At 37.0% G+C, this 13,737-nt stretch overlaps 1 protein-coding gene across 3 annotated transcripts in view; it reads right to left on the bottom strand.

The window, feature by feature from the left end:
• The window catches only part of Snf4agamma (SNF4/AMP-activated protein kinase gamma subunit), a 90,722-nt gene that overhangs the window by 37,529 nt on the left and 39,456 nt on the right, over positions 1-13,737 (bottom strand). The window contains exons 1-2 of one of the 3 annotated variants that reach the window (XM_089730707.1): positions 11,971-12,281; positions 565-1,520 (exon numbers count right to left, since the gene is read on the bottom strand). The exons of the other annotated variants lie outside the window; for them this stretch is intronic. Coding sequence (XP_089586833.1) covers positions 565-1,459 — 895 coding nt within the window. The 5' untranslated portion in view covers positions 1,460-1,520; positions 11,971-12,281. Of the gene's footprint in view, positions 1-564; positions 1,521-11,970; positions 12,282-13,737 lie in introns of those variants that run through there. 3 annotated transcript variants of the gene reach the window in all.

The raw sequence follows: 13,737 nt of genomic DNA, 5'->3' as shown, positions 1-13,737 counted from the left end.
CGATTAGCAAATTGAACTAAATATGTGAACACTTATATGCATATACACATACACCTGAGTATACACCTATAATTAGACAGATAACAATATGTACCATTAAACGAACATCAACTGCTAGACTTGATTTACTTGTCGTCTTTGTACTCACCTATGAATTCAATGAACTCCGTCTATGGGTGAGTGAAGGACAAGTGTTTTATGTTAAATTTTTATATCAAGCAGATTATCTCATTCTTTTCATGCTTTTCAAGTAAGAAGTAACGCAGTTTCATACTTTAAAATCAACTACAAATAGAGTAAAGTGGCTTCGACTTAAAAAAAATGGAATTGGCAATTATAAGTATGTAATCAGACAACAAAGCTATTTTTTTTCTTGCACATTTTTCTCGTTTCGGAGTACCATAAATACGACCTCGTAGAGTAGGTAAATTAGGCTTCATCAAAATAAGATGTATAAATATAAGACTTCAAGCAATTGTTTGTTAATTGTTGTATATTATATTATGTTTAAGTAAAAAACAAGTCTAAAAAAAGCAGTAAGAAAGTGAAAACATAAATAAATACCTTCTTTTAAAATAGCATCGAATATTTGGTATGTCGCTCCACAGTCTTCTAGCAAAGGTCTTTGAATAACCTTATGTAAGTGATCAGCGTCTAGAGATTTAGAGCGTGAACGAAATTCATCGTTCTCCATAGTCCGAGTTTGTTCAGCACTGGTAGTGGGAGCCGCACATGATCCTCTGCGACTATCGCCTGATTCGTGCCTCCAACTACCCACTTTTTTCCCGAATGTTCGGATAAGTTCTTGGATCGAATGGTGCTTATGACGATGTCCACTTCCACTCGATCCTGACCCTCGCCTCTCACTCGAAGTGGTTTTCGAAGAGCTACTAACACTCTCCGTTAATTTTTGAGCAAAATTTTTATTATCGAAACGGCTCTTGTACGGCGTGTGACTAACTTTGTTGTTGGTTATTTCACCGTACCTTTCACATTTACTGTACTCGTTTTCCTGTATATCGTCCATTGCGTCATTAAATAGAGGGGAGACGAATTGGCGGTACTCATTACGTGGCGTTTGATATGTGTTGACGCTGGTTTGGTAGCGATCGCCCTCGTGACGTTTCCTTGAGTCTGCATGGTGGGTGTGATAATGATGCGAAGACGATGAAGTGCGAGTTTCCATTACATCTCGGAAATAGCTGGCAAAATTTGGATAACGATCTCGTGGACTAGATGCAAATTCAAAAGGTGCGCCTGTAGAGCCTCTTAAGCTTCTTTGTGCGTATGACCCTCTTTGGTTTATAGGAATAGCTCTTTCCTGGGAATCCTGAGGTATAGCTCCACGCGAATCATTCGAACTCAATGAAGAATACCAACTGTCAGCCCGCTCCTCTTTCTCTGAAGGCGGTGTAGAATCCCGAGAGTGTTTGTGTAAAAAGTGTGACAGGCCGTGCATTTTCACAAATCACTTGTAATATACTTGTTGAAATGTTAGTACACAACTACATGTTCGTTAACTGCAATTTAAATATGATATTGAATCGATCGAATCTCTGTCATGAAGCGGTGTCAAAAACATAATTTCAAGAATTACAGTGGGCGGGTTGACCTTACAATTAGCACCAATTTGTTTGAAGTCCTTTGAAAATATAAGCAGGACCATTGACCTACTAGAGGTGTCGTACCATCTATTATGTCATTTAATTACGTCCGAAGGTCAACGGTTAGGTCCAGTGAGAACATGCGCATGAATTGAAGCACAAGTTCATAAATGCATTAATAGCGTAGATAAGGTACATGAACCAGTTTTAGCAAGATTTCAAGGCCATTGCGTTCTATTTAAGGGGAGTGCGATTGTGTCACAGACGGGAATGTCGGCAATACGAAGGGGCCCGTGATGCAGGGTAAAAAACGTCTGCTACAGGACGCATGCGTGATTATATTGCGGTACAACGGATTTTAGTAGAATCCTTTAAATACATATTTATAAAAGTATACGACTTTTGTGCATTGTATTATAAAGTGAATAGTTGTTATTTATATTTTATAAGTTTTAGAATTGACCTATTTAAAAAAAAAACGATAGATAGTGATCACTAAAGTTATGGTTACTTCAATTCGTCAAAGTGGTCTTATAATCGCTAAAGCCTTAAAGCTTAAACATTGACACTATTTAAGATAATTTTACTCTCTAAATTTGAAGCGATGATGTTCCGAATAGATTTTAGGCAAGAGTATCATTCTGTTAGAAAATAGGAAAATTAATTTTGCTGATTAAGCATTTTTAGTAAATTTTCAAAGATAATAATAATATAAAAGTCCTGTTTCACTGGGCGTACCGAGCCCCGCACACGAAAATATAATTTATAATTTTACTGGTGGTAGGACCTCTTGTGAGTCCACGCGAGTGGGTACCACCACCCTGCCTATTTCTGCCGTGAAGCAGTGATGCGTTTCGGTTTGAAGGGTGGGGCAGCCGTTGTAACTATACATGAGACCTTAGAACCTGTATCTCAAGGTGGGTGGCGCATTTACGTTGTGGATGTCTATGGGATCCAGTAACCACTTAACACCAGGTGGGCTGTGAGCTCGTCCACCCATCTAAGCAATAAAAAAAAAAAAAAGCTTTCCAACCTATTTTCGACAATACTTAGTGGTGTCAGTGGCGGCATTCACCTTGATATCTTTACGCTTTTAAGCGATGACTTAACCCCAAAGGGCACTGCTTTACGCATGTAAACTTTGGGTGCTTTTGTTTACTATTGTATTTTCTTGCAAAAGGTGTCAATAGTCCAAGATTCCAGCGTACACATTTTCCTCATGCCAATCCTACTAATTACCTAAAATATGTACTATATATATCAACAAGTAAACAAACTATGATTTAACCAAACGGTAGTTCTGTTGATTGTTCTAATTGTATTTTAACAATTCCCGCAGGATATAATCATGAATTGTCTCGAGCAGAACTGTTACCATTATTGTTGTGCTTGAAATTAAAGGTCGAAATTTAATATTATAGTACAAATTGAAATCTACTTTAATGTACTTTAGATACATCCCTTTTGTCTATCGCAAAATCAATTTACTAGCTTCACCGTATATTAATAGTCAGTTAAAGCTTTTTAATATATTTGTTTAAGTAATTACAGATTGTACAAAGTTTAAAAATATTTTAAGACCATTTAAGAATATTTCGAGTAACATTACATTTCGTTGACAATTCAGAAAGGTTATCGTTTTTTAAATTAAGATTCACGGTACATATCGACAGTGGAATAACAGATTTCATTTACAGATAGTACATTAAATTCTTAATGAATATTATGTTCAATAAAATTATTTTTTCAGTGCCCATCGTTGTTATGAAATGATAATGATATTTTAAATTCTAGATATGTATACGAGTATATTCACAAAATTTACTGAAATACATATTTTACATTTTAAAACTTTATATACGAGTGTTCTCCAGATATAACAAAACGTGTATTTATTTCAGCGTAATATACAGTTCGGATATATTTCATTCAATCGACCTAACGGGCCAATATTTAAAGTTATTTTTGGCCAGAACTTTCCAGTAAGAGTGCCCATGACCGATAAGATTGTCCGGGATGAGATTGTCGATTTTTGTGGCCACCATTCTTGGGCCAAGCAACAGGGAGTCCCCCTGGTGTTAGGAGGTTATTGAAACCCAATCGCAATGATACAAAATTCGTAAGTATTGTTAAAGAGATGGCATTGGTAGAACACAGCTATAGATAGTAGCAAATTAATAACAGTAGCTAGAAGAACATTAAAATTATATCACCTGAAAATTTATTTCTATGCTATTGTATTGTAAGACGTGTTGACTTAAAAAACGATACTCATCTATACTAATATATAAATCTACAGTGGTTTTTACGGATGTTCCGTTATAACTACTGAACCATGCATCTGATTGACTTGAAACTTGGTATCTATGTAGAAAATACATGTACTTTAATGGATAGGCTAATATTTATATGAGTGTTAGACTCCCTACACCAGTTGCGGGGGCGTTAATGATGAGAATGTTTGTGGGGGTGAGAAACAATAATGTTAATTTTGAATGCCCAGCGAAGCGGACGGGTACAGCTAGTTGTTTTATAAAGATATACACAAGCTCGAACCTTTTTTCCATCAATGACCGACAAGTTTAAAGCCTACCTGTGAGTGAATGGTTACCGTCGCACATGGACATCCGCAATGCCACGGGCTCAGCTAAACTGCTACCTGCCGTTAGGAACTCTTTGCAAACCTTGCGTGAAGAAGAACAAACAACCTATTATACTTGGATTGGAGGTGCCCAAAACGATACTTTTAAAGGTACTGTGAAGGAACACACATTTTTCAAGTAAAAGGAGTGTACTGTGCTCTGGTGGTGGGCACTGCGATGATAAACGAAACGACGCCTCATCTCAAACAATTCCTCAGAGCATTTTTCATGGAATCAACTTTACAAAAAACAGCGTGGACCAGTTTTTTCGTAGACCACAGACAGTAAGTACCAAACGAAAAATATATCTTTCAAACCCATTGATCGTGTATACCTATAATCAAAGCCATTGATATTAGTGCAAAATTAATACGATAGTACCAATAGATTATAAAATTACGGAAGTGAATCCAAATCATATTGAAAAATAAATTTTAGTGAAAAATGCAATGAAAGTCCATCTCATTCCCTTTTACGCATTCTTTTTTTTTTATATCGCCTCATCTACCGGTGCTGCCATCTAACGATGACATGACGCCATGACGTTGGTTTATACTATATATTAATTAAATACTTAAATTATTAAGCCCAGTAGACAGTGACCGTCATATTTTAAAATAAATAAAAAATATGAATTCAATTATCGCCAGAGAAATGTCCTCATTGAAGTCGTTCGTAGATTTCGCAATCGCAAAAATCATATTCAACTTTTAAATCTTCAAATTCTAAAACACAATTCACAATTGTCCTTTACGTTTCTATTATATTTAATTCTATATAGTAACATTTTTTGCTATTAAGGGTAAGGAAAAGAGCTTTGTTAAGAAACATTCATCACCGGTAAAACCCGGGCCCGCACCATTGTGACTATCGCTAAATGTGCGAAATGATATTTGTTTGAAACTGTTTGATGAAACTAAACTGGCCCCACATGTACATTTTTTTTATTGCTTAGAACGGTGGACGAGCTCACGGAACACCAGTTATAAAGTGGTTACCCAACAACGTAACAGCCGCCATCTAACTTGAGACACGAGTTCTAAGTCTCAGTTTTTTTTCCTACCTTTTCTAGTAACCTCGAGGGGTTATTCTAGATTCACCGAGCTAGTAGGTGAGCTCACGGGCCTCAAACCGGGAGTGTTGCTAGCACTGGCCCTAGCAAGAGCAGTGTTTCGCAGAATCTACCACCGGATCGGAAACGCGACTCACTGGGAAGATCCAGCGAGAAACTCAGTGGGCTGTGTCTATGGGTTAATTAACTCGTCGAGCCCTTCGTCGCAAGCGACGGGTTCGGCGAGGACGGTGACCGGTGCTTGTGGTACCTAAAAGCACCGTTAATGGATCCTCAGTTTTTACAGTACAACGGCCGCTCCACCCTTCAAACCGAAACGCGTTACTGCTTAACGGCAGAAATAGGCAAGGCGTCCCAGCACTAGTAAAAAACATTAAACTCCAATAAAGTATTATACATTATGGGACTACGACACAAACTTTCTATAAAATTAATGAACATTGATAATAATTTGAAGAAACTATTGAAAATAACCGACAAAGCCGTATCGGAATAAAATTTCAGTGGAGGTAACATGAACTAGATAAAATGCAAAATGGCCGTTTCACAGATGTTATTGTTCCAAAGCGTACAAATATCAAATACCATCATCTACACAGTACGCTAACATTCTATAATTGACTACTCTAAATGATTTTTTTTTAAATTTAATTATTACACATTGACAATTTTGTGGGGTAGCATGATACCAGTGTCACTCGTTCGGCAGGTACTGTAAGGTAATCAAAAGTTCAGGTTTGAATAATAGTCAGTCATAATCCAAGGTCACAATTTCAAGTTTTAAGCTCTTTTGAGACGTAGCCAAAGTCTACATTTTATTGAATAACACCCTTTAAAACGGAACGCATGATTGCTTCGTCGTTGAATCAGTCAGGTTTAGGTTAGATTCAGTCAGGTAGGTTGGTAGCGAGCCATGCGGACTAACAATAAAACCTTTCTTTTTTTACTCGGGTGAATCTGTTTATGGATACCCGGTCGAGGGGGGTTATGTCGGAGTCCTGCGCCTCTTCCCTGTGCGCCAGAGAAAAAGAGGAAGACCGAAGTCCTCTTCTTCTTCCAGTTCCTGCCGGCACGCGAGGCGCAACGCAAGACCTGCCCCGCAAAACCAACTACCGACTAAGCCCCATAGAGCTCCACCACTCCGACTCCACGAAACCCACGGTACCGGATAATGCGCGCCGAAAGTTCGCCTTCGTACCCCGTCCTGATAACAGTACGGGATTTCATCCCCAGTAAGATCCCACAGGAGGTCGTCTCGGGAGACACACCGTGGCTGGCGCACAGGAGCCGTCTTGCACCGCCTACCAAACTAACAATAACCCTGCAACCACCAAAAATAAATAACTTGAAAATACCAGGTGAGCGAAGAGCCTGCCAATAAAACCAAATTATTCTCATAACAAGCGACCTACTTTTCACTTTGTTGCGATTCGCCTATACAATAAATAACTCGTTGTCTTTTTTTAACAGAGTTCTGAGGGTTTTTTTCTCATTATACATACGATAACCTAGCTAGCCAATGAATATTAATGGATTCCAGGTCAATAGTTTTCTACGATACAAAAGTTAGTTACTGGCGTATTTAGAACAGCGAATGAACCGGGCATGTATCATGCTTTTTTCATGTGGATTTTCATTTTGAAATTGCGATTGATGAAAAAAATCCAATTTAATTTTATAAAACAATTATGACAATGTTTATGTTACACCAGGTTCCATTATTTCTCCTAAGTTTGGGGAGGAAATGTTTTTTAAATTTTCTTCCTATTCTCTATGGTTTTCTCTATGGTTTAGAGGAATAGCCATTCCCTACGCCTTGGGTCTGTTGGCATGTGGGATTTGCAACTAAGACTAAAAAATGCCGATTACTCAACAACATGCGATAAAACTTAAGTGAGGCAGAGTGGGGACAAAGTGATGTGCTCAACTCATGTCACTTTTCCTTTGACCCTGCCCCCATGGGATGCCAAGCAGTCAGTCATTGTCGCTACGACCGCTTAGTCTGCCACTAAATGAGCTATCCAACGCACACCTAGACTAGCCAACCACTGCCATCTTCTACCCCCGAAATACCTCACTGGTCTAGAACCAGCGTGAGTCAGAGATGCGTTAATTTGTCACCCTCTTGGTCTTTTGCAAAACGTGCGAGAGCAGTTACATTAACAGTACTTACATAAGCACGTATACATTGCGTATAATTTCATTGAATTAATGGGTAGACGAGCATTTGGCTCGCCTGATGACCATCGAGGTTTATAGATATTAGCAATAGCAGAGGCACCGCTGAGAGTGCAATTTTTTTCAAACATTGTTTGAAGACGGTTGTGTCATAGCGTTCGAGAAACACTGTGGAGGGTATTACACGCTACCATGTACCATTGAACCGAATGATATGTGGTAAAAAATATACATGAACACAAACAGTAGGTGAGCAAAGTGCCTGTGATGCCAAAGGCAGTACTTTGGTATCACAGGATGTAAAGCAGCGTTGTATTGGCAAAAAAAAAAAAACATAAACGCTACTCGCTAACGACGACGTACGCATTTGTAACTCCAACAGTTTTTCGTAATAAATACCCTTTTCATTTTAGACGTTATTTGAATGTAATAAAAAACATAAAACATTTTTACATTTCATAATAAGGAAAAGAAAAAAATATATTCTAAGCCCTGTGAATTCTTGATTTCCCAATTAAAAGTTTTTTTGTTTATTGTACATACTTTGGTGTTGACTTTATACTACCAAGAAGCATATTGGTGATATAAACGCAAATTCAAGATCCGCTTACAGGTAGATATAAGTCTGTATGTAGTTTCGAATCTTGCATGAAGGTTAATTAACTCTAGAAAGAGTTTTATAATTTTAGGCAAAAAAGAAACCTTTTATTTTAAAAATATATAACTTCATGCTTAAGCATAAACTTTGCATTCAATATAAAACAATAAAGTGATATTAAAAGCAGTAAAACAAATTCATTCACCCCAGATTAAAATAGATTGATTAATTTTGGAAATTTTGAAAACTATTACGTGCACAACTAAGTTCGGGCTGTTTCTCAAAAAAATCTTGGGGACTGAGTGCCCGGTCATGCTTCTACATCGCAGTTCGGCCGAATATTCACACTGCGAAGGTTATTTTTATTTTTTATTGCATAGATAGGTGGACGAGCTCACAGCCCACCTGGTGTTAAGTGTTTACCGGAGCCCACAGACATCTGCAACGTAAATGCCGCCACCCACCTTGAGATATGAGTTCTTAGGTCTCAGTATGATTACAACGGCTGCGCCGCCCTTCAAACCGAAACGCATTACTGCTTCAGGGCTGAAATAGGCAGGTGGTACCCGTACAGACTCACAAGAGGTCCTACCACCAGTAATTACGCAAATTATAATTTTGCGGGTTTGATTTTTATTACACGATGTTATTCCTTCACTGCGGAAGTCAATCGAGAACATTTGCTGAGTACGTATTTCATTAGAAAAATTGGTACCCGCATGCGGGATTCAAACACCGTATGCAATGGACGTCTTATCCTTTAGGCCACGACGACTTCATCGTCACTTCATCATCCCGTGTATTTGGTTGGAACCGGTCGGTTATTTATTATGAATTGTTTGAAAAGAACGAAACCATCGCTGTCGAACGGTATTGATCTCAATTAATGCGATTAAGTCAAGCACTGTGCGGAAAACGGCCAAACAACAACCAGAGGTATGATAAAATCATACTCCTGTATGACAATGCTCGGCCTCACGTTGCCAAACCCGTTAAAACTTACTTGCAAACTCTTAAATGGGACGTCCTACCCACCCATCATATTCCCCAGATGATGCACCGTCCGATTGCATATTATTTGTTCCGTTCGATGGTATAAGGTTTGGCTGATCAGCATTTGCGCTCATATACAGTTATCAAAACAAAGACGGATCAGGCTCAAAAGACTAACACTTCTACCGCCAAGATATTCGAAATTTACCAGACAGATGAGAAAAGCTGATAATTTGTAAGGTTTTTTTTAATTTAATAAAGCGGCATTTTCCTCAAAAACCAAAGAGAGCTTGCGGGCCTTATACATAACATAAAATTATATAAACGTGAATCTATTTTATACTAATCTAAAATAATTACTTTATTAATTTACTACTATTTTAAAGTTGTAAATATATTGGATGACTAGTGAAGAGCACAGCACAAATTATCATAAATTTTTGGTATTACTACATTTACGGTTGTCGGTTCATTCGAGTCTCACGCAAAAACTAAAGGACTGAGTTATATTAATATCTCAGTACTTAAAAGCATATGGTTATAATAAAAAAACTGATGAAAATTATAATTGTACTCGTTACGCACACATGTAGACCCGATTTTAGACACTATAAAACCATATCTTGAACGATAAAGTGTGCACCCAACATTAAGTCCTGTTTCAAATGCGGTCAAATTATTAGCAAAAAACAAAATTTTCGTGAACTAAGAACGTACGTATGCACGTGAATAAATGACTTATGTTCAGATTGGAGTAAAACAATTAATTCGTAGTAGTTTTTATAGAGCTTACTTATCGTCATAATAACGTCTTTATCAATGGCCTTAAATAAGAAACACCTTTTTTAATGCTTAGATGAATGAACGAGCCCACCTGGTTTTAAGTGGTTACAGGAGCCCATAGAGCCCATAATGTAAATGCCGCTGCTACCCATCTTGACATGAGTTCTAAGTGTCCATTTTTGTAGTGCAACGGCTGCCTCACCCTTCAAACCTAAACGCATTATTCCTTCATGACAGTAATGAAGGCATAAGGCATAAGGGCTCACAAGAAGCCCTACCACTACTTGAAAATTCGTACTAAATAATCCATAATCTAATCCTAAACATAAATGGGTAGAAAAATTCAAGAACAATTCTCTAGTATGCTTTTTTCTGTTTCTTATTAACCTTCGAACAGACATCGGTGAGTGCACGTCGTCCTCCTTATTTGAACTATCCAAAAATGTTTCTTTGCACAGCTTTAATAAACGTATTAGATTAAAACGTTTATTTCTTCGTTCCAATTTTATTACTAACGCCTTGAAATTACATTAAGGACTGTTGTCAGTTCATCACAATACATTTCTCACTGACAACCGGTCCATTTGCGACAGGTTAACAGCGTCATTTATTTATTCTGTTGTGTTTTGAAATTTTAGGAGCAGAAAACTATGTGGTTAGTGACAATCATTAGGTCCGCATGCACTACCTTCTTAGCAAAGTTTTATAAAGAATCTAATGAAAATGGCTACGGATTGGGTCCCGAGTATCGCCGATGTCGTAATGAGCGACAGTAAAATCCTTAATATCGGATGAACTATCGTAGACAATAAGAGTAAAGGAAGATTACTATTATTGGTTAGGGTACTTTAAAAGCTTATTGGTGCTAAGCCCCTTTGAGGCCTTAGCTTGTTACCCTCGTCGTACTTTTTTCTAACACAAAGTAATTCTGCACTCCGACAATGCAACGTAATAATAGTTCTACGTCTTGTCTCAAGAGGCGAAGTCGTGGTGTGTGTGTGGTCTTCGGTACTTAAGTAAAACAAAGTTTCACCACTGTTACCAAAAAAAATATGGGTGTTATTATGATACGTTTTTGAGAAACATGATTTTTCCAAGTACTCGTAAACGGACTAACGTGTTACAAAAGTTAGATAAAATACATTGTTCATACAGCATTATCATAAATTGATGGTATTATCAAGATAAAAAAAAACATCTCAGGGGCAAACGAATCTCAAAATGATTTAGAATTTAGGAACGTTTTCATGATTCTCGATTTGACTTTAAGCACTTATAGAGCAAAAGTTTCCCGAAGCAAAACAGGTGCAATATCACGTTTTTAATTATTTTCATTAACTACCTTTGAATATTCTTATTACAGTAAATGACGATCAGTGTACCTTATATTGATTTAACTGATTTGTTACTCCATTGATTATTAAAATATAAATAGTAAAGTTAGATAAGCAGCAATTTACAAAAACAAAAAAAAAACGATTATCTTCGTTTTTATCAACATAAATATTAAAACACACATACATATACACGTATGTTTATAATCAGGAACTCGGATTATCGGTGATTAATAAATTATTAAAATGTCTTCATTTCGTCACGCATTTACATAATACGACTGTTATAAAAGGTTCACTCAATAAGACCGTGAAAGGGAATGATTGGATCAGCCCAATATCATTGTCCCTTAATCGTATCACAAGGAGACTGCCTTTTTGATTGTCAGACTTATGAAACCTTACTCTCGACATGAACATCCGACTCATAAAAATATTTTAGCGTAGTTTTCTGTTAAGCTTTGTCTTTACGAATATTTTTTGTTTTTGAATGTCGGATGTGTTTGTTTCTACTTCTACGTGTGTTCTGATTAATGAAGGTAAGCATATATTTTTAAATTTTGAGTAAACTATTGTTTGCTATTGTTTTTAGTGGCTTAATGGTAATAAAATTTTGGTGAGTACGAGTGTCGCGATACGCCAGCCAGACAAACCGGCGACCCGACGCGTAGTACTCACTGTGCGCCTTCAAAACACGATGTAAACATAACAATAACACACCGGTCCGACAGAGATTTAATCGTATCAATAAATAAAAACCGTTTACCTATTGTATAATTGACTGAACACGTGATATTTCACTTATCTCGAAACGTAAATAAATATTCACATATTTTGATCGTATTCAATTGATTGGACAGCACGCGAGACACGTCACACGTCCACGGCCGACGTGGGAACACTAACTTAGTAAAGTGAAGTAAGCAAAGAGAGTGGGAACGAGAGGGCGCGAAGACGACTACGAGCGAACCACGAAGTGTGTGACTAGACCGACGAGCCTGTGTCATGAGCGCAACGTCGGCCAATGTATATTTCCTCGGGTTGTGGTCAGCCATGGACACCGCACTAACCACGCTGCATCGGCGACGTCGGAGACGCGTGACCTTGACGATGTATTCGCTCCGATAAGTAGCTTTATTCAAACGGATTTGTAGTTTTATGCGTTCGTTCTTTGATTTTTTTAAGCCGATCGCTATAGTAAGCTAGCATGATAATGATTTAGGAGCGAATTCTAGTTTTTTTTTATGTTTGTAAAATTATCTATTATATTATATTACCAAAAGTAAGCAAGCTTTAGAATAAAGTTCTGATAATAAGCAAAAAAAAATAGGCGTTTTTAAACAAGTCGTTTGATTTGAGTACGAATTGGCGTCGCCCAATATGAATAATATGTTTGGTACATATGATTCATCTATTTAATTTAATCTAGCCCATTGCCCGACTGACCTCTGGATCTATAAAAATGAACGCGGCACGGTTTTTTATTGCGGCGGATTTACTTCGTACTTCTTCAAGAGTTAAGAAGATTGGCCACTGAAAAAATATTAAAAACAAACCGCTTCAAATACAGAGTAATTAACAATTTAACGAATTCAGTTTCGAGCTGAAATCCCGCACCATTCTTTTAATTAGACTAAGTTTTTCCTTTAGATTTAATTAAAGATAAACACGTTTTATACAAACTTCTTTTAATGTACTAGATGTCTGAAACGAGTTCAAGGTTCAACTGGTATTGGCAAAGAGACTACCGTAGCCCGTAGACTATCACAACGAGAATCCCACCACCTATTTAGAGACATAATGTCGAAATCGCTTTTTTTACTGTTTAATAAATAGCTCTCCCAAACCATCAAACGCGTGACTCCTTTGCAGTAGTAAAAGGCAAGTCGAGGAATTCAGAATACGCAATTTTATAAGTTTTACGAGTTTGATTTTTATTACACGACATTATTCAATAATCGTGGATGTAGTTTATGAACACGGGATTACACCGCCATTGTCGTATTACTTGATACGAGTACACAGTAACAGTTGGTCATATTCTTTTGGGTTACGATGACTTTTGCACATTTGACGATATGATCATAACCAAAAGTTTTTTTGAAAAAATCTTCATTTACGATTGCTATCACTAACTAGGAACGATTTTGATATCATTAATTTGTTTCAAAATCAGAATTCTTGTTACATAATCATTACTATATTGATAAAGATCTTTAGTCTATGAAAGTAGATGATAACAATCATAAGAGACTAATGAAAATATTGAAGTAATAGCATACGAGAAGAACAATGCACGTGAAAAGCAATCAAGATGTGATAAACTAATACTAAAAAGATTCGTTTCGTAGGGGTTAAAGTATAAAATTGCCGTTCTATTGTAATAGGTACTTCGAATTAACATAGAACCTTCATGGTTTGAGATTTTTGAGTGAAACTTTTTCAAATGGTACCTATGAGGTTCTTGTTTTAAAAAATGTGCAAAATTCGATTATCGACTTTCAGTTGTTTTTTTTTATTCAGCTTAGACAAG

The sequence above is a fragment of the Bombyx mandarina genome, chromosome 01, assembly GCF_030267445.1.
Source record: "Bombyx mandarina strain Sakado chromosome 01, ASM3026744v2".
In the NCBI taxonomy this organism is placed as follows: domain Eukaryota; kingdom Metazoa; phylum Arthropoda; class Insecta; order Lepidoptera; family Bombycidae; genus Bombyx; species Bombyx mandarina.
The sequence above is the reverse complement of the archived record's forward strand: the minus strand, read 5'-3'. Positions and strand labels throughout refer to the sequence as shown.